Here is a 25,869-nt window from a genome sequence, read left to right as displayed (position 1 = left end):
ATGATGGCAAATACTTGTAATGCACACACTGAGAAGGTAGTTGTGAGAAGACCATGATTTCTATAGCAGCTTAGATTACATAGAAAGTCTCAAAAAAGCAAAACCCAAAACAACCCCCCCAATCCAACCAATCAATCAACCAAGCCAAAAATAAGTAAATAAATAAGCAAAAAAAAAAATAAAAGAATGCATTCATAAAAAGAAAAAGGGCAAGCAGGTATGAGTCATTCTTTTCTTCCTCACTAACACACAGATACATACAAAACATTTATTATTTTAATTCTGAGTTTAATTAATTTAATTTAATATACATGTGGGAACACTGGCGAATTATGACAGGCTCATAAAACTAGTTACAGGTAGCCCAGACAAGTTAGCCAAAACAGGCTTCACATAAAAATTATATGTGACATAGCAATCATTCCTTACCTCTGCCTCCTGAAAAACTGGTTTTCATTTTAATATATTATTCTTTTGAGTTATGCAAATATTCCTAAAATATGAACATTTTTACATACAAAGATGCAATGTGGAAGAACAAATGATTTCACCTATTTTAGCTTCTTTTCAAAAATAGGAAATCATGAAAAATCTGCTTTGAACTTGTTCTGGAATCTAAAAGGGAGCTAATTTGTAAAGTTTCCTAACTATTTGCTTTTAAATTTGAAAACAAAAACAAAAACAAAACCACCAAATTTCTAGCTAAGTTGAGCTAAGTTGTTTGGAGAGAGATAAGGATGCCTTGTGCCTCCCAAACTCTGCCAGAGAGGAAACAGACAGGAATTCTCAACCCATGTGGGCCAGGCTGGGTCTGGGATATGTCTTCCCACGTGCTGTGCTGTAGCTTTGGAGCGGCTCATTGTAACCTGTTAGACGGGTCCATCACCCTAGAGGGTAGGAAAAGAAAATTAGTCAAGATGTCTTTTTCTTCTTCTTCTTCAGTTCTTTCCCTGCTCTAGCCCTCCTCTAACCCTTCTTCCTTTTGATTTCTCTTGTCCATTGGGGGGTTACCTGCGAAATGTTTTCTACGCTATGCTGACTTAGTTTCAGACTGAAGTCTGTGACTTATTTGTTTTCAGCTATAGGCATGGTAAACCAGTTTCTCTTTTATCTTTTGCATCATTTATTAGTAAAAACATTTTTTTTTTGTGGAAAAAAAAGTGCTTTGTTGAAAGCTGCAATGACTATACAGAGGTATGAGGACTTGAATCCAGAACCCATGGTGCCAATGCTACCTTCCTGAATTTAATATGGTGAGTAAACAATTATAAGCATCATTTGCTGAGATGCATGAGTGCAAAGATCAATGTGTAACTTTGCCTGGTGGCAGACATGGAGCCAGTAATCTTAGGAGTGGATCTAATGCGCCCATTTTATAGATAAACAATTCAGAGCACCTGGCCACTAGTCAACCCCCTACCCCGTTGTCACAGCTTTGATTTTAGGGAACTTTGCCATCTATCGCTTTTTAAAGGATGCCAGGCTCTCGAGGCCTCAGCTTGAGCGGGCCAAGGTCACCCTGCGCAGTTTCTGTATACCTGAGGCAACTGTAGTGGGGAGAGCAGGATGCTAAGAAGCCAGCCAGCTTGCTTAAGTCACTAGACTAGCAGATGTGGGGGTGGGCTCTTTCCACACTATGCTGCTGGGGTAGGGGTGCTGTAGGGATTAGAGGCCGCTCACAAGAAAGGACTCCCTGAGAGACGGCATTCAGAACTGCTTGGGCATACACCGAAATACAGAGCAATGGTGTCTCACAGTCTACAAGTCACTTCTTGTGAGTTTCTATGAGAAAGGTAAGGCGAAAGATATTGACAACCCATGGACCACGGTGAGAGTATTCGGTGTGCATTGTGCGTCCTTTATTTTTTCTGTAGATTTGTTTTCAAAATAAGAAAGTTTGGAGGGGATGTGACAGAAGGACAGAAAAAGGAAATTCTGGTGACCCACCCTCTGTGGTCAAAGCCCCCTGTGCCCACATGCTGAAAACCATGAATCTGCCCACTGTCTCTGATTTAGTCATTCCATCACCAGAACACAGTCTTGACAAATTAAATGCAATAAAGAGACTCAATATACTGCCAGTTGTTTATGAGCATGCTTTTAAATGGACAGATCTCCTTAGATTTAGTGAACTATTACTACCTACTTAAGCAATTCTATTCTTAATAAATATGGAAAGAGAATTTGTCATCCAGATAATATAAGATATATTATATATAATATAATATATCAGTTTAGCTGGCTTAGGATGTGTTCATACATTTTGAATGAAGAACTGTGAGATCTAAATGTTCAATAGTTTTACAGATTTATTTATTTTTGTTTTACGTATATGGGTATTTTGCCTGCATGTATGTATGTGTACTACCTTTGAGCTTAGTGCTGAAGAGGTTAAAGAAAGCCATCAGATCCACTGGAACTGGATTTACAGACTGTTGTGGGTGATGGGAATCAAACCTGGGTCCTCTGGAAGAGCAGCCTGTGTTCTTAACCACTGAGGCATCTATCCAGCTCCCAAATGCTCAATATTCTTGATTACTATCACACAAAAAATACATACTTTGTTGGCTGATACTCAGACTTTCTAGTTGTTTAAAGATAAACAAACCAACCAACAAAAACACTCGTGGTGGCGCACAGAGCTCAGGAGGTAGAGGCAGGTGGATCTCTATGAGTTTCAGGTCAGCCTGGGGCACTTAGGGAATTTCTGGTCATCCAGGATAAGATCTTGTCTCAGAAAACAAAGCAAACAAATAAAAAGCATAGAAGATAAAAAATTTTACAGAAAAAAGTAGTAGCTGGTGCAGGTTATTGTAGATACATTTTACTATTCATGCGGGGAAATTTTATTTACTGTGTATGTATTTATAATTTTTACTTACAATTAGTGGTATGTTAAGTGTGGGCATATGTTCTATAGTGTGTGTGGTTGGGTGTGTCTAAGGACAACTTTCAGAAGTCAGTTTTCTCCTTCCACCCTGGGTTCTGGGAATTAAACTTGCATTTAAAAACATTTTTGTTTATTACATTTTTACGGTTTTATTTATTAGTTATTTATTTGTGTGTGTTGCCTGAGGGGAGATCAGTAAACAACTTTAGGAGCTGGTGTTCTCCTTCCTCTGTGTGGGTCCTGTGGACTGAACTCAGGATGTCAGGCTCGGCCACAAGTGCCTCTACCCACTGAACCATTTTACCAGCCCAGATGTTCTATATTTTCAAAGCAATATTTGGTTATTAGCTTTTGCAATACTACAATTTAGAAGGAAGAAAAAACACTCAGTCTTTACTTAAAACAATTCTGACTTAGCTCTTTTTATTGGATTTTATTCATGGTTATTTTTCTTATTTTGTAATTGTGTGTTATTTACTATGCAATTTTATATTCTATTTTCAAATGACCTTCCCAACACACCCATGCATGGTGCTGCCAATGGAGCCTCGTGCATGCTAGGAAAATGCTTTCTCAATGGAGACTAGTCTACCAATACCCTCAGTCTAGTGTTTTTAATGTTATTGTAGTTTCAGGGAGAATATTATTTCACATATAGAAAATAAAAATAATTTTAAAAGACGGGGGGAATATATAGGAAAGTTTGCAGCTTTATACAGTGAGAACCTGGGAGAAACTGGGTGAGTAGAAGGGAGGAAGAGAGGCTTTGCAGGGCACTATTTTTGTGTTTGTGTCTTCACACATATTTTTACACACAAATATACGTTGCTTATTTGAAATGTAAAAAAGGCTACTGTTCCAACCATGATTCCATCTGTTTATAATAAATATGCATGGGTACATAAGTGCCTGATCCAATTTGGTTATGTGTTGAAATAATCAGACCCATTGTATCATCTGTAGATTTCTTTTTAATTTTTATATTTCATGATAAAATTTAAAGAGTCATCTTGGCTAATTTCTTTTTTCTCTCTTCTTGTATCAGAAATTGTTTAGGCTCTGCACGGATCCTCCTTCCTGGCGGAGCTGAGAGTTCTAGGCCAGCTGTATTGTATTGCTACAAATCCCTTCTGTAAATTTTGTGCGCACACACATACACACAGATAAGTGTGAAGCTGGAGAGTGTGATCAAATTGCTCAGTGCATATGCAATAATATAACACCGCTGTTCATATGAGCTTGCAGGAACCCCAGAACGGCAGCTTTCCCCCCGGCAGCCGTACTCACTACCCTCGCCTCATGGTGATGGTGGCCGGGCGTGGCCTCCTTTGAGAAGAAAGGAGGGAATCCTGACTTACCCCACAGCAGCCACAGCACTGGCAGTCTCCACAGAGGGTTCCCAGGAGACCGTTGACCACCTGGATGGCACAGAGAACCATCTGGATCCCTCCGACGACCAGCAGAATGGAGAAGAGGGTCAGATTCCAGGGGACCACATCACGGGGCTCTTGGCACTTGTTCCACAAGGCTTGGTCATTAAGGTAATCGCTACAGGTGACAGGGAGGCAGGGAGGAGGGAGACACTTGTCAGATGTGTCTGATTCCCTAGAGAGTTGCCTTTGCTATTTCTCTCATGCAAGCTCTGTGAAGAAATGCCCTGTGATAACAATAAAAAGAACCCCAGCACAGCTCACTGAGGATATCTTCCGTACAGAAACCCAGGACTCCGTTTCTTCCATTCCATGAAACAAGGATGTCAAGGCACAGAGGCTGTAAGGGACTTGTCCCAGTCACAAACTACCAAGTGACAAAGCAATTTTTTTTTTTTTTTTTTTTTTGGTGAGCTGGCCCAGAGGGCGAATAAGCGCAGGCACTTTTATGAAGAAGCAGGAAATGAAGCTGCAGCAAGAAGTCCTGCAGACATAATTGATGGCCTTCATCCTAGCTGCCATTACTCCAGACTGACTCCATCATCGCACATTATAGATCACATCACGTGACTAAAAGGAAGCCGCTAAGGCAGGTGTGGTGGCTTTCATTTGTAACCTCAGCACTTAGGAGGTGGAGGCATGAGGAATTCCTTGAATTTGAGCAAGCCCAAAGCTATGGTGTGACAGCCTGACTGAAAAAACAAAACAAGCAAAACCCCAAAAACACTCTCAAAAACGAAAAGATGTATCTCAGTTGGCAGAGGGCTTGCCTGGCATGCACAAGGCCCTGAGTGTTCTCCACAGCACAGCATAAACAAGATGACGTGCTGCATACCTATAATCCCAGCAACTAGGAGGCGGAGGCAGGAGCAGGCGTTCAAGTTCATCCTCGGCTACATAGCTTACTAAAATATAGATGATTCTTTTTCAAAATAACAACAAAAACCAACTAAACAAATAATAATAATAACGTAGGGACCTGGAGGGATTGCTCAGTGGATGCCCAGGTGTACTGGCTGCCCACCCAGAGGCTCTGGTTCTGGCACCTCTATGGGATCTTACAACCATGTATGTCCAGTTTCAGGGGATCTAATGTCCTCCTCTGGCCTCCTGAGACACTAGGCACGTATACAGACATACACACGGGGGAAACAACCACACAACTAAAACAACAACAAAATTTAAGAATAAATAGGGATTTAAGAGAGAGCTTCACAATTAAGAGTTTGCACTGCCACTTGTAAACTCCAGCTACGAGGATTCTGGCCTCCATTGGCATGTGCACTCATGTGCAGAACCTTCATAATGCACACTCTCTCTCTCTCTCTTACACACACACACACACACACACACACTATCACTGGGGAGAAACGGGAAGTATGGTTTCCTAGAAACAGTTGTCAGCAGTTGTGGGGTTACAGGGCTTCCTTCTTATGTGCCGACAGCCACACCCTGCCTCTTCCCCCTCCTTTACTGTCCCTCATTTTCAGGGCCTCAGTGGGAAAAGCCTTATTTCTTTTAGATCTTTCTGATGACCTCTGCTTCTTAGGAACTCGTGGATGCACTGTACTCTTTACTGCATACATTTTGGAAAATTTTCAAAGTGAAAGAGAAGCCTTGGAGTTTAGTGGAATAGAGGAATAAAAGAAACTACTTTGATATATATACATAAAACAACAACAACAAAAAGGGTGTATAACTGGGGACAGAACCTAGGGCTTCATGAATGCTAGGCGCTGTTCTAGCACTGAGCTACCCCTGCCCTGTTTTGTGCTTTGTTTAGGAATAAGATCTTGTTCGTGCCATCAGCTTTCATACACTGCTCTGTAAACTGGATTTGAATAGCATTATCGGGCACCTGTGGGATTATTGTCTTACATGTGCAGATAAGGACAATGTGTTTACATCAGTGCATAGCATACAGCAAGTGACCAATAAATATTAGTGTTGTCATTAGTTCACTTAGTCTACAGAAAGAGCTTTGGTGTTGTAAACTCGGATGAAGCTCGGCATAAATCTAGGCAGTCTGCTTATTCCTCATTTCTGTGAATACTCATCACATAAATTAGTCACTTTTCCTTGGCATCAGTTTTGCTATTTGTGACAGGATTCAAAGATAACACACCTCTTTCATAGCAATGTATTTCTTTTACATTAAATACTTGTCGTTCTGTAATTGTTCCTTTCTTTACAGGTTTTTGTTTGTTTGTTTTTAGGCAGGGTCTCTCTACATAGTCTGGGCTAACCTGGAACTGGCTACATAGTCCAGGCTGGCCCCAAACTCTCAGCGATCCTTCTGTCTCTGCCTCCTGAGTTCTGACATTAAAGGCCTTCACCATCACACCCAGTCTTGTCCTGTGAGTTTCATGAATTATCATACTTCTGTAACTGCTCAAATGGAGCTTTGTGTAATGGTAAAAGAACTTGCTTAGGAATTTCGAAGACCTAAACCAATTCCACACACTTCCGCTTACTAGCTTCAACCTCTTAATCTCCAAAATGGGTGTGTTCATTTTCTCAGTAAGGACTTACTGAAGGTGACCTCTATGCAAGCAATGCACGTCGGGGGAACATGTGACCGGAAAGATACACAGTGCCAATGAAGACCCACTCAATGACAGCTGCTTATGCACTGACCACATCCTATGCTGGGTGTGGAAACAGATGGGGGGGGCGGCGGACACGGAAACATATGTACTCTTCCTTTAGGGGTGAATGGTCCCAAAGAGAAGACAAGCAGACAATGACAACACTGGGGTTCAGGGGCGCAGCGAGAGTAAGTCTGGAGTACCCATACTGCGTCCCCTCCTCCAACCCTGCCAAGCACAGGGGGAGATGGAGGAACTTCTCCTGAAGAGGTGGTACCACAGGGCCACACAGGAGGACACAAGCCTGGCCACCAAGGGCCAACTGCTCTGCCTCAGCAGAAACTCACAGGAATTGTGGAAGTACTTTATGTATATTACACCACTTTTTTTTTTTTTTTCTTACTGTGGGAAGCCTGTGGAGTAGACCCAGTTGTCACCTCAGCTTCACAGAAGACACGAGAGATCTATGGCAGAAATCTTGATTACAGCGCAATAGACTTAACTGAGAATATTTAACTGTGTTTGGTTCTGGGTCCAGCCTCATACACAGCTCATACATTGCTCAGAAGAATAGCGACAAAAAGTGTCTTGTATGGATACTGTTGGGCTTCAGACCTGAGGCAAGGGCCTGAGGTGCCTTTTTACCCAAAGTGGACTTGGCCTCCAGGTTCTGCCAGTGTCCCTCAGTCCCTACCTGTTATAGGGTGTGGCCGGCAAACCCTGCTCTCTTCCAGGGGCAGGCTACTCACTGTATAATCCAGACATTTTGTTCCCCGCCTCTCTCTTTCTGTCTCTTCCTCTCTGTGTGTCTTTCTCTTTCTGCGTTTCCTCTCCTCTCCTCTCCTCTCCCCTCCTCTCCTCTCCTCCCCTCCCCTCCCCTCCCCTCTCCTCTCCTGTCACCTCTCCTCCCCCTCCTCCCCTCTTCTCCCCCTCCCCTCCCCTCTTCTCCCCTCCCCCTCCCCTCTCCTCTTCCCTCCCCTCCCCTCTCCTCTTCTTTCTCTCCCCCCCCCCCCGGTGCACACTGGCCTTACCCTTGAACCTGCTCAGAGCTTCCCCCAATAAATCTGCATTTATAAACTGAACCTTAGCTTGAATTGGCTCATTTCACTTTTGGAAGGATGCTTATCAGGTACCTCTTCCCTGCACTATTGAACACTTGCCTCAATGTTCTTCCTCCTGCACCCCTCTCAGCGGCTATGGTTCAAGGCTATGGGGTGGCCCACAGTCACAAAGAGGAAGAGATAGGTAAAAGGAAGTTCTACCCAAAGGAAAATAAAGCAGAAGTGTTTCTTAATGGTTCTCCTTCCTCTAGGATGTTTCTCTAATATGGATCTCTGCGCATATAAATTTTTCTCTTTGTTCTTTTTTGGTTTTGGTTTGGATTTTCGAGACAGGGTTTCTCTCTGTGTAGCCTTGGCTGTCCTGGATTTGCTTTGTAGACCACATTGGCCTCAAAGTCACAGTGATCCTCCTGCCTCCGCCTCCACTTCCGCCTCCCTGAATGATAGGATTATGTACAGCATGACACCCTGGCACTCTTTGCTAGTTTAATATCATCAGCAGCAAACATTTCCAAGAAAAAAAAAAATGCTACATTACTCAGTATTGAGAGACAATGAATTTTATAGTCCAAGCTGGCCACCATCTCAGAGGCCATCTCCATAACATCTGCCTTTTCTCCTCACTCCTAATCCTGGGTAATTTCTTCTTGTACAGTGAACAGAGATGGGAGGGTTCTGAACTCTTGCTCCTTCCAATAAGGTGATGCTGTGATGTTTTCGTTAACGAAACCATCCCCTGCCACTGTTGATGAATGAGTGGTCTGTCACTGTGAGGAACAGATGGAGTGGCATAAGATGAGAACATGCTGAGTAACGTGCTGGAAGCAGCTGTGAGGGGGAGGGGTGGGGTGAGAACAGGCCTCGTCAGAACTACGGGGCTGTTGTGTTGCTTTGGAGTGGTACCTTGCCCCTATGGTGTTCTCTTTTCTCTAGCCTCTGTTTTAGACACAGCCTTCGGGCTAAGTGAAATTAAATTCATGGAGGGCAATGTCATTCACACAGCAGAACACAGAAGGCTAAGGTAACAGTGCCGGGGTGCTGTTGATGGCAGCAATAGCAAAAGAGTTCTTCAGAAAGACATAATCCACTGCTTCCCTGACTCATCCCCGGGGAAAGACTGAGCTATTGACAAAATACCTTAAGAGAAGGCTCAGCCTGCTGGTGTCTGAATTCTATGTTCCTCAATCTAACCCCACAGTGATGGAAATTTAACAGTTTTCTGCAAGTTAGGAGGCCTTTCCATGGTAAAAGAAACATTTTGAAGTTCATGCATGTAATGTGAAGATGACAGAGATCTTTGCTTGTTTAGTTGTGAGAATAAAGTTGGAGTACTTAATGCCAGCAGATACACAGAGACCATCAGATCAGAACCAGTGCCTACACCTCCCCAGTCTGAAGATAGTTCTTGAAGTTTCTAAGGATTTCATTGTAAATCAACAAGCAAGAGTCTAAGTTAATACAGACATCCCTCTGCATGTCCAAGTTCCACATATGTAAGTTTTGTCATAAATAGCTGATAAAATTCTATCTGTAATGAACGTGTCCTTGTCCTCTAAACAAAACAGTGTATCTGTTGTTTGCATTACATTTGCATTGCACCAAGTTCTATAAGCCATATGCAAATACTGTGCAAGTCTGTGCAAGGCACTTGTGTATTAATAACTACAGATGTTCTGGAGCCTTCACAATTGATGAAGGATAACTGTTTATTAGTATCGTTTTTGTTTTTAATGGACAAATTCTCTATGTGCTAGAAGATCCAACGGCCATACTTCCTGACTCCCAAGGATATTCAGTCTTTGTGTAAAACACAGAGGGTCTGAGTAATGAACAAATGAGAAATGGTCCAAGCTTCTCAGAGAATAGAGTAGTTATCACACAGAACATCTGCCACAATAAAAATGTTCTACATTTTTGCTATTCAGCATAGTGGCTACAATCCACAAACAGCTAGTGAGTACTTGAAATATGGCTAGAATTGTGGAATTAGATTCAATATGTTAGGATTCATTTATTCTGCTGGGACTGTCACTACGATGTCCTATGTGGTTGGGCAGATTCTGCTTATGCTGTCAAAGACCAATAATCTAGATGTACTGACTTCCGGTCCTACCTATAGTCCTGGAGGATAAAAACATAAATACATTTTTGTTAATGTTTGGAGGTGAGTTGAGACACAACACATTTCCTTTGGACAACCAAGGCACCTTCTTCCAATTATTTCTCTTGTGATTGTCCAAAGGACAATCAGAGGTGAAAACCATGCAACTTCTCTTAACCACACGGCCAGCTTTTCCTTGAAGGGGAAACATGCTGACAATACATAATGAAGAGTCCATGGCATTGTATCGTGGAAACTTACCCGCTGTGGAAGGGGTATCCCCATGTATTATTTCCCATGAAGCACTTAGGACCCTTGTTGATGGAGACAGCTGAGATGATAAATGAGTATCCAGCACCCAAGAATCCAACCCCAGCAAACAAGATGGAGGTGAACATCTGAAAGGGAAGAGAGACAGCAAAGTTCTCACCGTGCAGAGAGTATTCATGTCCAGTCACACCCTTCAGCATACCTGCCCAGCCTGAAGCTGAACATGATGACCATAGGGTAAGAGACATTTGTCATTACAGGTGAGACTTAGAGTTTTCAGAATGAAGTCTGTATCATATGTTCCTTTTTGATTTTTTTACTTCACTTCCATCTTTTCCATCCATTGGCTGAGGAATGCAACACTGTCTGCTACACAATGATGCATAGCTGCAATCCATGCTCTTAGAGGTGGAGGCAGGAGATAAATTTAAAGGCATTCTTGGCTATATGTCATATTTTAAACAAGCCTGGGGTGCATGGAACCCTGTTTACAAAAAAAGAATAAAACTTATGTTGAGAGGATGTTCATCTATAATTTTTAACTAGACTATGGAAGGGTAACGGCAAAGTGAGTGGACAGACGTGATCATCCTCATTTAGGCAAATGAGAAGTCAGGCTGACAAAAACCATCACAAGGGGATAGTGTTCCTTTTTATCAAAGAGTAACCATTTGGACGTCTACTAGACCACCTCTGTCTATAATGTTAACCTCATATATAACATAAACGTCTCAGCTTAAAGAAAGACAGAGAAGAAGTTAACTTTAACAATGCATTTTTGTTTAATTCTCCACATTTAACATATTATCATTTCAACACATAACCAGTATCAAATCTGTCTCTTGTCTAAGGTCTTTGGCATATAACCATATTTTGCATAGATTAGGAACTTCCGCCTTCTCAGGAGCCACACGTGGCTGTCATGTTGAACAACCTCTGTCTAGGTCATTTGAACTTTTGGTAGTAAAAGTTTTAAAATCCATGGCTTTGGGGTTCATCGAATTCGTGTCAATGCTTCCTCTCAAGAAGGAAGGGAATGTGACAGAGAGAGGAATGTGTGGCCATTCTTAAGTGAACAGATTATGCTTTATTTCACTATATGATGTATCTGGAAAAGGGGGGCAGTGGGTTAGGTTTCAGAAACCTGTAAGGGGTATGTTCTATTATTGAGTTCCAGTTTGAAATACCACACCATAAAATAAATGAAACAAACACTCTCTTTTTCATAATCTTATAGACTAGGTGAGTCACATAAAGGAAGGTGCACTTTACATTACCCTGTTTTAATTTCTATCACAGAAAATGTCTTTAATGTTGTTAAGCTCACTAGTAAGGTATTTGATGTGTATATTTTTTATTGTTTTGAAACAGGATCTTACTATGTAAATCAGACTTCTCTAGAACTCACAGAGATCCTCCTGCATCTGCCTCTCTCAAGTGCCGGATTAAAGGTCTGTGTCACCATGCCTAGCCAGATATATATGACCTAAACCCAGCAAAGATTAAGTCCCATCTAGCAAAGGTTTTATGCTAAAACTTCTTTTATTAAAATAAAATTAACTGAGCTTAAATTAAATATGTTAGGGTAGCCTCTCCCAAACTAATAATATTTAAAGTGAATAGGCAAAGGATTTGGGACAGCTTCCAAGGTTACGCTTCTTGAAAGCAGCACTGTCTGCCAGATTTTGGAGTCCAGTATGGGAACATGCATCCTATGTTTTGTACGGCAGTATGCTTTCTCTCTCTGAAAGGAGTAAATAGAAAAGAGGAGCACGAACGCTAGCACTAACGTGTCAGGACAGCAGGTATGAGTTACAGGCAGCAGGCACTGGGTCTAAATCTTGGCTCCTCCCACGTGACCTTGAGAAGTTAATCTTTCTTTCTCATTTCCTCTTCTGCATAACGAGGTTCAATAATGATAATTAACCAATAAGAGAAGCTGTTCCGTAGTGACTAGTGACCCCTCTAGAAGAACCAGCTATTCCTCAGGGTTAAGGAGAGTGTGCCATCCACTGATTAGACACCAGGGGTCCTTTGTGCTTATTCTAAGGAAAATGCCTGTGATGCTACAACAAATTCAATACGTTAGTATCAGCACATAATAACTTAGTATTATTATGCTATAATATTTTTATCGTAGTACCCACACTTTGCTTTCTACAAATACAAAATGCAAAACTCTAAGGAGGAAACCAGAAGTAAATGGATTTCTTTTCAGATGGTTATTCTAGAAACACCCTGCAGTCAAATGCTCTACCGCTGAGCTATCCCTCCAACAAACACATGCTAAATATGAACGGACTCATTGTATGCTGTAAAAGCCTTCCTTGAAACAGATGATATGAAAGTCCTGTAGTCAGATGCCTTCTAAGTCACCCTGCCAGCATTATGACCTCCCTTTCAGGGTCCAGTGATAACTGAGCTAAGGTCAAAGTGTGTTTTTGGACATATTGAGGGCTGGGATTGCACGGTACAGCAAGCCCCACTGTTTTTCTCTGAAAGCAGTAGTATTCTGTATTTTCTGCCTTGGTTCTGCTTGAGAAAGCTATGAGGGCTACCATCAGGAAAGTAATGTACAGACTGGTTTTCTTCACTTGCAAAATAAGGACTTTATTGTGTAACTCAAAAGGATTTTGTGAGGATTAAGCCTGAGAAAATTTAGAAGCCCCCTGACACTTCTCCTGGCATTCCCTACTTTATTCGCCTTGCAAGTATTTACCCAGGATGTATACATCCTTGGCACCAGAACAGTCACCTGGGACTTCTCTTTCTTCTCCTTATGATAATGTTGCAACTCCTTTCTCTGATTCTGGTAATATCTTTCCAAAAGTTAACAACTGTCATTGTGATACCCATTTTACAGCAGGACATTTTGCTTTTCTGCTTTGCTTTTTTGTTGTTGTTGTTTCAAATTTTTGGTATGCTGGGGACTAAACCTAGTGGCTTATGCATGGTAGGTAAGCGTTTCCTTACTGGTGTCATTCCTAACCAAAAACAAAACAAAAAATAAAACCAAAAAGATTATTTTTTTTTAAAGAGTAGAGAACAGTGAGGAAAAGTAGATCTATACTTTTAGCTTCTTACTTCATGATGACGAATCCTTTAAAAGCATTGCTTTTCTTAACTCTCCTTCAATCTGGCTGCCATTGGGAGAAATAAAGAGCCAGTTAGCCAGGATCTGCCTGTAGGGAGCAGTGGTGAGCTGGGCACAGGAAATGCCGACGCAGTTGCACACAGGTTGGCTTGTGATGAGCCCAAGATCTTCAAAAAGTGACCCAGAATTGCCCTGCCTGGGGTGGGGATGCCAGGGTTTATCACCTGACATGGTTAAGAATGCTGAAACATCCGCTTGCCCCCAGCTATCTCCTTATCAATCCGCTTTCCATCCCATTATTAAAGACGCTCAACTTTGAGTTGAGTCTAAGGTTTCTAAACGGCCCTTTTCTAAGTGAATGAGCTGATAAAATTAATTAGTTGTCCCACTGAGCCCTGGGAGAGGAACATTTCTCCAATATTAAAGAGAGTAGAGGGTGGGAGGCAGTGGCCAGACAAGTCTAAGGCTCTCAGGCAGGGGAGAAAGAGGTAGCGACCTAAAATCAAACGCAGGTCAGGGCTTCAGAGGCTGCCCTGAACTGTACCCGACCTTACAGTTTACTGGCTCCCTTCAGCCTCATTTATCTGAGAGAGTTAAGACTCAAGACCTTCGGCTGAGCCTTAGTCTTCCTCCCCTCACAGGAGCCTGCTGGGGGTGAGAGGTGAGGGGTGAGAGGTGAGACAGAGTCACATACAGAGACAGAGAGAGACCGCCGAACCATTTTCTCGGGCTTCAAAATGAAACTAAGAATTAGGTGATTTCAAGGTTGTTTACAGCTCACGAGTTCATTTTATCTCCTCAGCTATCACATCCTGCCCCTGCCTTCCAATTCCTGCTTTTTATTATTGAACGACAAGAATTGTGCGGGTCCAGTGCACATTTGAGGAATGTTCTAGAAAAACAAAGCAATGCCAGCCAGGGTGAGGGCAGTCTGTTGCTGTAGCGTCTGCCGGGTTTGCTCACAGATCTTTCTGCTGGCAGGGCTTCTCAGAACCCCGCAGACAACTGGGGCAGTGTCCATGTGTAAGGAAATGCCTTGAGCATTTACAAAAATAATTCAGACTGTCGCCACTGCAGTGCTTAAATGACGCTGCAGCTCTGTGTGTGCGTGTGTGCGTGTTTCTGACAAAATGTCTTTAACCACGTCACTTGGTGTCCCAGAGCCTCTGAAGAGAAGGACTACAACTATAAAGCAGGGGCTTTGAACTATAAACATGGTCTTGGAGGGACATAAGGACACTACCAGATTCCACAATGTAGCCAGTATGGAACCCTAGAGCTGAGTTAGCCATGGCAGCACAATCCATAGCAACATAGGGTAGGCCATGGTTGTGTTTTGAGGCCAGTGATATCAGGTTAATTTTCTATTTGAAAAGAAGTTAGATAGCTAGAGGTTGTAGGGCACTAGGGGAGGCAGAGGCAGGCAGATTTCTGTGAGTTCGAGGCCAGCCTGGTCTACAAAGCAAGTCCACGACAGCCAAGGCAACACAGAGAAATCTTGTCTCAGGAAAAAAAAAAAAAAAAAAAAAAAAAAAAAAAAAAAAAAAAAAAAAAAGAACACACAGATGCATTTTGTGCTCTCATCTTTTAAAAGTTGATATTTGATTTAAAAACAAACACACCCAAACCAAGAAACCTGGGTGCTGACCATTCAGCAAATGGTGCCCTGGTCTCTAGTTGCTGGGGCTTAGAACCTTGGTTTTCAGTTTGCACAGCTGGAAGGTAGGATGAGGCCATTCTCAACTCTCTTGGAGGGCAGATCCCAACGGGAGGCCTTAAGAGTCCTAGTGGATGTTATATATTGACCAGACCAAATGTTTCAGAACAAGGCTCCTCAACAACATGACTTTCTTGCTGTACTCTTCATTTAAATCTGAGGACATTAAAGTTTTGAATAACACTTTGGGCATGTTTTCACTTTTCTCTGTGGCTTTAGAGAACTCTAGAAACAAAGAAGCAAGCCTGTCCATCTGCTCACCTGCCCACCTACCTGCCTGTTTTGTATCAGTCAGTCATTATGCATTTCCGCTCAGCATCAGAAATGCAAAGACAGATTTTTTTCTTTATTTTCATCCAAATTCCTTAATTGCTATTTTTTCAAACTGTTATCTCCAATTTATCTTCCAAAGTTGGCAAATTATAAATGGTCTGATGGGAAAATGAGTTATATAGCACTTCTTTTCCTTTATAGTCAATCACGTGAAAATATTATTAAGTATAATATTTGGCATGTAATTTTATCAAATGAATGTTTGCTATTTCTTATGCTCTTTGTAAATGATGATTCTAAATGCCGAAATGACAATTTTCAGTACTTATGATGATTTTTTTGAAGATAAATATTCTATGAATGGTAAATATTCTAAGAACGGTATGATGTCACACAAAAAACTGTAGTGTGTAACACGCAGAGCAGAGCAGCCTTACGTGTGTACTTGGTAGATGCCTTCTTTTTGGAATAAGTCAACAAATGATGATGAAAAAGAAATGTCAATATGGTTCTGTCTCAGAATGGGTAGATAGACTTTCAAAAATTTAAAGTGGGAGCTGGGCGCAGTGGCACATGCCTGTAATCTCAGCACTGGGGGAGGCAAAGGCAAATGGATCTCTGAGTTCCAGGCTAGCCTAGTCTGCAAAGCAAGTCCAAGACAACCAAGGCTACACAGAGAAACCTTGTCTTGAATAAAAGAAAAAAGAAAAATGAATTTAAGGTGGGCTTAGGAGTCTCCTTGATGGAATTTGAATCCTGGGAAGTTGGAGCAGGAACATCCTTTCCTCATCATCAAGCCAAGGATCTACCTTCATCATACTTTGCCTTATCATATACCCAAAGGCTTAAGAGTTTTTAAGACAACTGTTTTATTAATTTGTATCACTATTTTGAACAAAAACCTGAAACTGTTAGCAAACATGAGCAGTGTTAATAAATTTTAGTCATCTAATGTCATTTGTATCCCCAGAGCCTTGGGTTGTTCTTCCTTTGTTAAGAAGGGAAGCTTGAAGGTTTAGAAACAGCAAAGACTTATCCCCATCAAAATAAAGATTTCTTTCCTTCCTAAAATGAAAACAACCGGAGGAAAAGTGAAAGAAAACATTCTTTGTTGTTTGGATACTCGTATCTCTGTACCAGGGTTTGGTCCATATCTAGGGAATTCTGAGCCAGTCCAACTTGGTTATCTTACAGTTGGTCACTTGCCCAGTTGCAGAAATGGGACCTGACCCACATGCCAGCATTCCTTCTGATCCCCGGGAATGCGATGCCTGCCTAATCTCCACTTCACCCACTAAAAGATGGATGGCCAGGTCAAAAAGGAGAGGAAGCTGAAATCCTGAGGCAGATTCTGGGCAGGAGTTGAAATGCAGGGCCTCCATCAGTAGTTAGTGCCCTTGGTAAAGAAGGGAGCTTAGTGAGCTATGAGGGAGGGGAGATACCATCTTTTATCCTGCCCCAGGTCTCCTTTCATGATGAGGCAAGAAGGAGGAGATGACTTGTTGAAGTTCTCATGGCTTCCTAGTGGCAAAGGCGAATCTGTGGCCCCACCTCTACCTTCTTTCTGTGCTATCACTCCAGTTTTAACATCTCTGTATATTTAAAGCTTAAATACATCTGACATCTTAAATACTCTCTGACATCTCTGTGTATTTAAAACTTAAATGTACCTGTACCTCTAATATGAAGGTTGTAGAATTTAATAGATTTACTGTTATTATTCTGTATCAGTGAGGACCAGAGCTTTATCATGTACCAAATCACCCAAGAGTATTGGCTAGGGCTGGTTACTTATTTGGCACACCCATGCTGCCCAGCCCAAGCCATCAGGGAACCCCGGAGATTCCGGCAGCTGACCCCACAACGACTCACCGCAAATCTCTTCCCACAGCTCTCATTGCCGCAGCATCCACAGCAGTCATTGTTCTTCAAGCCCAAGAACACCAACACAGGGAAGATCATCTGCCAGCAAGAGAAGTGCTTAGAGGGTCTGAGGGAAGCCCACATTTTTCTTGCCAGTAAAGACCTCAGGTCTCAGTGATTTAAGGGGGAGGGCAGGCAAGACCTAACAGCTGGCACAGCTCGTGGGCATACAGGTGGTTTTGAGTATGGAGGTTTTATTTGGCCTGACTGACCAACTTCTGTGAAGAGATTCTAAGAGTTCACTTAGAGGGTAAGGAGACTCTGTCATGAAAGGTGAGCCCCTCCACTACCACAAGCTGGAGGTCCCGTCTGTATTGGACTCAAGGACCTGGTGAATTCCTGAATGAAAGCTGATCTGCAGCTTCTGCATCTCCTCATTCTTTAAAGTCAGTCCATTTGTATAAAGCACTGTGTTTTGTTTTTAAGTCTTTCTGGCACTATTTTGTCACAGTACAGCAATCAAGTGGTTGGCTGTTAGTTTGGGTCTCTGGGCTCAATGTTCTATGGTGATTCTAGCCCCAGCTTGGGGACAAACTGATTAGTAAACCAAACTGTCCTCAGTCACTAACAGAAAGGAGAAGTACACTAAGGCATCACATAAAGGTTGTTAGCTTCAGAATGGCATCCCATGCACTAAGAGCCGAATGAAAAAGGATGGGAGCAAGGGAATTCGCCTTTGTGGGAATGTTAAGGTTTCTCTACTCACCAAGACTCCACTTCCCAGTATTCCTCCGAAATACCAGACCTCGTCCGAAAGGTGACTGTTGTCATCTACCACCTTTCCTCCAGGGAAGAACAACAGGATATTCGCCAGGAGGCCAAACACAGCCAGGGGAATGAGGGCGCCCCCCAGGCACTTCGCACAGCCCCCTGTGCACATGTTGGGGTGGTGTGGCAAAGCACAGAGACCAAAGGCTCCCCACCACCAGCTTCACGAGTCTCCTCAGGGATTTCGACAGCACGTTCCAGGGGCTGTACCCGATTCAGTAAAAAACGTGGGACCAAATGTCAGAGCTTTTTGAACTGTGAACTTGGAGTCTCTTCACTTCTCAACTGCAGCAGGCCTTCGGTGGCAATGGGCATTTATAGCCCTGACCCTATGTCTCTCTCTCTCTCTCTCTCTCTCTCTCTCTCTCTTTTTTTTGCACTCTCATAAATGAGATTACATTCTGTGCAATCGTTCAATTGTTTTGCCATGGAGACCAATCACCTCTGTTAATAATCCACCAGCACAGACAAGACATGCAAGTTGTTGCAATTGAAGAGAAGGCTGGGACGGGCAGTGTTCAGCACTGCCCCTTTAATTTCATAATGCCTCTGCTCAAATAAAGAAGTATTCCCTAGGCATTACATACACGATCTCATAATCCACTAACATCCTGATTAGCGTTATGTCTCCCAAGTACTGAGTGATCTGCCTGGCTCTTCTTTGGTCTTGTTCACGGAAAGCCTGAAACACGGGCTCATCCAGATGGGCTTGTTTTCCTTAATATGAAAGTAATTTGATGACCTTACTGAATACTGCTGAATTTAGGTCTGAGGTTTTTAAGGGATCAAATCAGAACAGCTATTTATTTTACTGCATGGGGCTGCTGTATTTCGTTGCTTGTTTACTCAATTAGGTAATTAAATACCATGTTCTTCCCAACACGTCATAGAATTAGCAAAACCAATTTTTCTTATTGGGTTGTTTGGTTACTTCATGCAGGAATAGAAACCTGTGTCTAAGGAGACGAGAAGCACTAGGAGAGATATGGACAGTGGAGGCAGAGAAGAGGTGACTGAACGGCAGTTGTAATGTGGGAGGATGTAAAACACACCCACACCGGAAGTTTTGTCACCTTGCCGGAGTACAAGTCAGTTATTAGCCTGCTTTGTGTCACTCATGATGCCTCAGCCACACTTAGACCATGATGCATTGACTTGTCCTGGTACTGCATGATGAATCAACCAGAGGCCCGAGGGGTGTAGAAGAGATGCTTTCTAGCCCTTCCCTGAGAATCTACAGGTTAAAACTAAGAACAGTAAGGAAAATATTTAAGGGTTCAAATTGTTGCTAAATAAAAAACAAATGATGTGTAATTGTCATGGAGACAATTGTCATGGAGACATCCATGACAGAGATGGACATGACAGTGTCATCATACACATGAACTCACAGCAGCTAGGACTCCCTGCACAAGATGAAGCCATACCAATTTCCACAATAGGTGGGGCGGGGCACATCAATCCCCATACCTAGCTGAGGAGCTATTGGCAACTGTTAGCTGCAGGGCATTCCGTTTCTTCTGGGATTTGTCCCAAGAGGTTAGCTTCAGTATGTAGTCCTACACTAATATCCATACAGGAAGCACTGAGCCAACTTTGTGTTTGTTTGCTTATTTTTGTTTGTTTGTTGTTTATTTGTTTTGAGACAGGTTCTCTCTATGTAATCCTGCTGCCCCAGAACTCACTAAGTAGAGCAGGCTGGCCTGAACTCACTGAGATCCATCTGCTTCTGCCTTTTGAGTGCTGGGATTAAAAGAAGTGTGCATCACCATGTCTTGCCTGACTCTGTTTTTTTTTTTTTTTTTTTTTTTAAGAGAACGTAAAATTGAGAGGGAAAAGCAGCTGAGAATGGAGTAAAGTGGGATTAGGAGAGGGATTGGAGAAAAGAAAATGAGAGGTGGATATGTTTTCATATATACATGTACAAGAGTCTCAAAGAATAAACAGAAAATCTTTTTGTAGTTGATGTGTTGGGGAAATTCAATAAAGCAAAGCAAAAGCTCTGAATGGCAGAACAGTTTAGGGTTTTAACTTGGTTTGTGAGTGTAGTACCAGTGCCATTAGCTTTGAAGTCTTCTGCTATAGCATAGCTTACCTGATCAGAATTCCTTAGCATACTCTTTAGAGAATTTGGAGCTTGCTTATTTCTCAAAGCCTCATGTTATAGTCTGTGCTGGCAGACAGAAGAATTTTTTGTTTGTTTGTCTGTTTGTTTTTGCCAGAGTTTCTCAGTGTAGCCCTGACTGTCCTTGACTTGCTTTGTAGACCAGACTGGCCTTGAATTCAGAGATTCACCTGCCTCCCCGAGTGCTCGGATTAAAGGGAGGCACCACTGCACCTGGTGAGGGAAGGAAATTTAACAATGACACAGGTTGATATGGTTTGAGTGTGATTTGTAGAGCATGAGGAGTTGGATGTTCATGTAGGGTGGAAACTGGGAGCAGATGCAGACACCATTTTGCCTCCTCTGGCCAGCAGAATTACAAACCAGCTATTTTTTTAAAGTGAAGCAATGGACCCTAACTGGCATGGATAGCCTTTTCATGCCCAGGTCATCTAAATATAAGAATTACTACAAGAATTATTACCGCCAGCCTTCTCCATCTCAGAATATGGAGTCACCACAGCTATCATGGGATCTGTCTACGTCACTGTTCTATTGCTGTGAAGAGACATCATGACCAAGAAGTCATTTAATTGAGGGCTTACAGTTTCAGAGGGTCAGTTAATTATCCTCATGGCAAGGAGCATGGCACTGGAACAGTAGCAGAGAGCTACATCTGATTTGGAGAAAGAGAAAGATAGATCCTGGCATGTGCCAGGATTTGAACTTAGAATCTAGCAGGTGCTGTATATACCCAGAATCAACATATCAGTTGGTTTCAAATTCTGAAGGCATGAAAGCAAGGTTAATCCTGCCTTATGACTCAAAGGGGTATTGTGTGGCCTTTTCTAGCACTTCTCTAATCCAAAAGGGCATAGCTATAACCTCTCAGAGAGATGGGAGCATTGCCCGATAAGTCCGTCCAGAGCAACCTGCTTAGATATTGATTTGTTTTAGCATTCTACCATGTTACCATGGTTACAGGCGAACGTTACTCTGGACAAGAACTTATCTCTCTTTCAGTATCTGTGAAGTCAAATGGCAGGAGTATCTTGTTTTTCTTCAAGACTAGATACACATGAGGACTTTACAGGAAACTAAGCTTAAAATTTCACATTAAGAGTTTAAAATGAAATTTTTTTCCACTCCTCCACACAGATACATTGAATCAATGCAGAAAAACTTTAACACTGCATTTTTCTTAGCCTATAAATCTGACTATATGCTCCAACACCCTTTTAGTCTTTGCCTTTGCATAATTGTCATTATTTTTTTGTTTTTGTTTTTAGACAGAGTCTCAGTATGGCCAGTCTTAGCTGGCTCAAATTTGTGATCCTTCTGCCTTGACTTTATGATTGCTGGATCATAGGGCATTCACCATTGTATCCAACCTTCCCCTAATTAAAAGGGAAAGCTTATTTTCCCCAACAATAAGCTATTTGCACATATATTTGAAAACAATAGAAAATTTAAAAGAGCATAAGAAATATGCAAAAATTATACAACAGGCAGCTGGTTTAAAGTACGTCAATTTACCTCTGCAGGTGCCAGTGTTAGCTCTGACACCTCTATATTTTTCAGAATATTAATGAAGAATTTATATGCTGTACACTACAGACACCTGAAAATAGATGGTGCTTATAAGAAAGGAAGATAAGTAAGATAAACCCTAACTGTACAATAGGGAGTTTATCAACACTTATTGATGCTGCGTAAGTTAGAGTACATTCCTCAACAGGTCATGTGTTGGAAACCCAACCCTCAAGTTAATATGTTAATGGTATTGTCACTTGGGCTCATGATAAGTTGGGCTCATGAAAGTTAGGTCTCCATGATCACTTTACTGACTTTAGAAAAGAGGAAAGAGTGTCTGCCAAGCTGTAATACATCCTCCTTCAGATTAAGAAGTAGTTTGATGCCTTATCAGACACCAGTACCATACTCTTGATCTCCCTAGTCCCCAGAAATGTGAGTCAAATAAATTTATATTTTTTATGAACTATCTGGTCTCTAGTATTTTGTTATAGCAAAGGAACTTGGTCTAAAACAGATACAGAGCAATGTGCTTTCTCATGACAACCGTATAAAGCAGATTCCATTTCAATTTGTATTTCCCTTAGAAGGGAACCAAAGCACAGAGAAGTTAGTTAGCTTGCCCAAGATCTCCTAATTAGTAGCAAGAAGTAAGTGTTTTGGCTACTCTTGTGTCAACTTGACACACATACTAGAGTTATCTGAAACAAGGCTATCTCAGTTGAGGAAATGCCCCCCAAAAGATCCAGCTGTAAGGCATTGTCTTAATTAGCAATGAATGGGGGAAGCCCCAGCCTATTGTGGGTAGTGCCATCCTGGGCTGGTGGTCCCGGGTTCTATAAGAAAGCAGGCTGAATAAGCCAAGGGGAAGCAAGCACTTCTTTATAGTCTCTGAATCAGCTTCTGCCTCCAGCATCCTGTCCTGTTCGAGTTCCTTTAGTGATGAACAGTGCTGTGGAAATATAAGCCATAAAGCCTTTCTTTCCTAACTTGCTTTGCGGTCAAGGTGTTTCATCACAGTACTAGAAACCCTGACTGAGACAGTAGGTATGCCACTTTGCTCCTTGTTAATCAAATAGTCTCAAAAACATATAGCAAATGATTAGTTGTTCCATGGAAGGAAACGGAAGCTCAGAGAGGTAAGGAGCCTGTCCAAGATCATACATTGAAAAGCTGGCATTTAGACTCAAGCTCACACTTATAAGACTTTCTGTTCATCTGGTGAAAGGAAGGACCTCTTAAGAAGGTCGAGGGCAGATGTGATCATAGTGTCCGAAGATGCTTTTATTGCACTGTGGTTAATCTTAATACCATTGTGAACTGTCTTGAGAGATGCTTAGGGATTATGAATAGAGTGCATCTCTTGATTTGTCTGTGGTGGTGTTTCTAAAGATGACTGGGTTGTGTACTCATATCAATGTCCATTTTTTTGTTGTTGTTGTTGTTGTTTGACCCTCTTGGCTTACAAAGAGCCATTTTTGCAACCATGGTTTTGGAGCTATCTGTTGGAGCCAAGTGTGCTCAGGAGTGGGTATAAAACTGAAGACAATGATTCCTTCTCTTTCAGAATCTATCGATAGCCAATACTTAAGCATTAGGAGCTAGAGACCCATGAGTCTTTCCTCTTGTGAAGGCCCAGAGCAGGTAACCATAATTGTGAGTTTATGATTGCAATGGCTGTGTCAAATCTAGATGGTGACAGTTTGCAGCTGTTTATTCTCTCTTCCGGTTCTTACATAATTCCAGTGTCTCCATTCCGAAATGTTTCTGAGTCTTGTTTAGGGCTGAGCACTCATTGTATCATTTATCCTCAGCATCTTGGCTGCCCAAGTTTGCGTTTACTGATATTCACTACAAAGAAAGGCTTCTCTGATTAAGGCAGAGAGTAGCTTTTGTCTATTCGCATAAACATAGATTATTAAAGACATTTTGATGCTGTGTTGATTTAGTTTGACAACAGTACTGAGTTGTGCCGTTAGCTCCCTAGGGCATAGGATGTTAACTGTTTCTTTCCTGTGGAGTAGTCCTCAAATGTAATCAGACGACAGTTGGTTATCCCCATGACAGACATCCTACTGCTGCAAGGCTAAGCAAGGTTTGTTTTGTGATTTATGGTGTTCACAATTGTGTAAAACCACTAATCCTTTTTCCTCCCTGACTAGCATATTCTGGTACTTAGAAAGCTAGTCAGCATGAAGGACACTTCCAGTTCAGTACCAGTGTGTTTTCTTTATACTTTGCAACTGAGGTGTTTGAGGTTGCAGGGGCTTATTCTAATGAACAATCAGGAGACTGACAGGAGCCTGTGTTGGCTTGGAGGACTCTAGGGCTGCCCTGACCAACTCCCACAACTACCTGATTTTTGACATTTAGTAAAAACATTGCTGAAAGGACAGTATCTTCAATAACAGCAGCAAAAAAACCCAAATGAAAACAAAACAAAAAACAAACAACAACAAGAAGAAAAAAACCAAACAAGTTCTTTCTATGTTGTCCTGACTATCCTGAGACTCAATATGTAGACTAGGCTGACCTCAGACTCACAAAGATCCTCCTGCCTCTGCTTCCTGAGTGCTGGAACTAAAGACATGTGCCACCATTCCTGGTAATATTTTCTACTCATCTGTTGATAGACTTGTATGTCAATTCCTTTTCCTAGCTATTGTGAATAGAGAAGCAATGAACACAGGGGTGCAGGAACCTCTGTGGTATGATATATAGTCCTTTGAGAATATCTCCAGGAGTAGTATGACTGCATCATATGCTAGTTTTATATATAATTTTTACCCCCAGATTGATTTCCAAAGTTATTGAACTAGTTCACACTCCCACCAAAACCGTATGTACAAGGGTTTTTCTACATCCATTCCAGTATTTGTCATTTATACTTTTTAAATTTTTATGTGTTTAAGTGTTTTGCCTGATTGTATGTATGTGTACCAAATGTGTGCCTGGTTCCTGTGGAGGCCAGAAGGGTGTAAAACCCCGAGACCTGGAGTTACAGATAGTTGTGAGTCACCATGTGAGTGCTGGGAGCTAAACTGGGTACTCTGTGGAAGTAGCAAGTGCTGTTAACCACTGAGCCATCTTTCCAGCCTTGTGTTGTCACTTATAGTCTTGATGATACCCATTCTGACTGGAAAAAGATGGAATTTTAAAATAGGTTTAATCTCTCTTTTTTTTTTTTTTTCTTTTTTTTTATAAAGATGTTGAAAACTTAGTTTTCTGGTTGTTCGTTTTTCTTCTTTTGGTAATTTTGTTTTGTTCCATAGCCCAGTTTGTAATTGGGTTATTTGTTTTTCTGGTGTTTAGGTTTCTGTCAGAATTACAACTGACAAAAGTTTTCTCATATTTTGGGGCTGCCTCTTTGCCAGAGTGAGTTTCTTTTGCTTTGTAGAATCCCTTCAGGTTCAATGAGATTTTGTGTGTTGGTTATTGTTACTGCTTGTGCCAGTAGAGTCCTATTGACAAAGCTTCTACTGTGCCTAATGCTGAAATGTATGCCATACTTTCTCTTTTATGTTGAGATCCTTGATCCATTTGGAGTCGAGTTTTGTGCAGGATGAGAGAGAAGGATCTAGTTTCATTTTCTGCATGTTGATACCCAGGTTTCCAAGCATGATTTGTTGAAGATAATTGTCCTTTCATCAATGTATATTTTTGCTAACTATCAAAACCCAGGTAGCCAAAGTTGTGAAGACTTATGTATGGGTCATTTATTCCACTGAATTATGTGGGGTTTGTTTGTTTGTTTTTGTGCCAGTGCTGTTGTATTACAATATTATTACTTACTATTGATAACTTCTAAACAGCTATATGCCCAAATCACCACACCTAGACTGGGATTTATTTAATTAACCTAGAACACAGTGCTGGTCAATAGTTATTCCATCGTAAACCTCGTAGCCCTCATAGTTTCCTAACATTTAGATTCACTCATTATACTTGCTTTTTGTGAAATCTTAGGTCCGGTTCATTCTCCACTTCGGTCTAAGACCTCTGCTCCTCCTCTGTTCTCCCAGCCTCTGCCCTCTCAACTCCTCTGCCTCCCACCTTCCTGTCCTCTGGCTCCTCCCTCTCTTCCTGCTTCCTTTCCATTGCTCAACATTGTGGCTGG

At 41.8% G+C, this 25,869-nt stretch overlaps 1 protein-coding gene across 1 annotated transcript; it reads right to left on the bottom strand.

Moving 5' to 3' along the window:
• Positions 1 to 267: 267 nt before the first annotated feature.
• Tm4sf4 (transmembrane 4 L six family member 4) lies at positions 268 to 18,519 on the bottom strand. The gene is made up of 5 exons (XM_055596828.1): positions 18,054 to 18,519; positions 17,297 to 17,386; positions 10,332 to 10,468; positions 4,249 to 4,438; positions 268 to 887 (listed from the first exon to the last, which is right to left on the bottom strand). The coding sequence occupies exons 1-5, from the start codon at positions 18,225 to 18,227 to the stop codon at positions 870 to 872; spliced, it is 609 nt and encodes a 202-aa protein (XP_055452803.1). The 5' UTR covers positions 18,228 to 18,519; the 3' UTR covers positions 268 to 869.
• Between the last annotated feature and the right edge of the window lie 7,350 nt (positions 18,520 to 25,869).

This window comes from Psammomys obesus, unplaced genomic scaffold (assembly GCF_907164565.1).
Source record: "Psammomys obesus unplaced genomic scaffold, mPsaObe1.curated_primary_1811, whole genome shotgun sequence".
NCBI classification, from domain to species: Eukaryota; Metazoa; Chordata; class Mammalia; order Rodentia; family Muridae; genus Psammomys; species Psammomys obesus.
The sequence above is the reverse complement of the archived record's forward strand: the minus strand, read 5'-3'. Positions and strand labels throughout refer to the sequence as shown.

Excerpts from the sequence above, each read along its gene's own strand:
- Tm4sf4 (XM_055596828.1), bottom strand. The coding sequence starts at position 18,227 with ATGTGCACAGGGGGCTGTGCGAAGTGCCTGGGGGGCGCCCTCATTCCC. Across the intron at positions 10,469-17,296 it reads GCTGTGGGAAGAGATTTGCG|ATGTTCACCTCCATCTTGTT; the intron begins GTGAGTCGTTGT and ends CTTCCCTTTCAG. Across the intron at positions 4,439-10,331 it reads GGATACCCCTTCCACAGCGG|CGATTACCTTAATGACCAAG; the intron begins GTAAGTTTCCAC and ends TGTCACCTGTAG.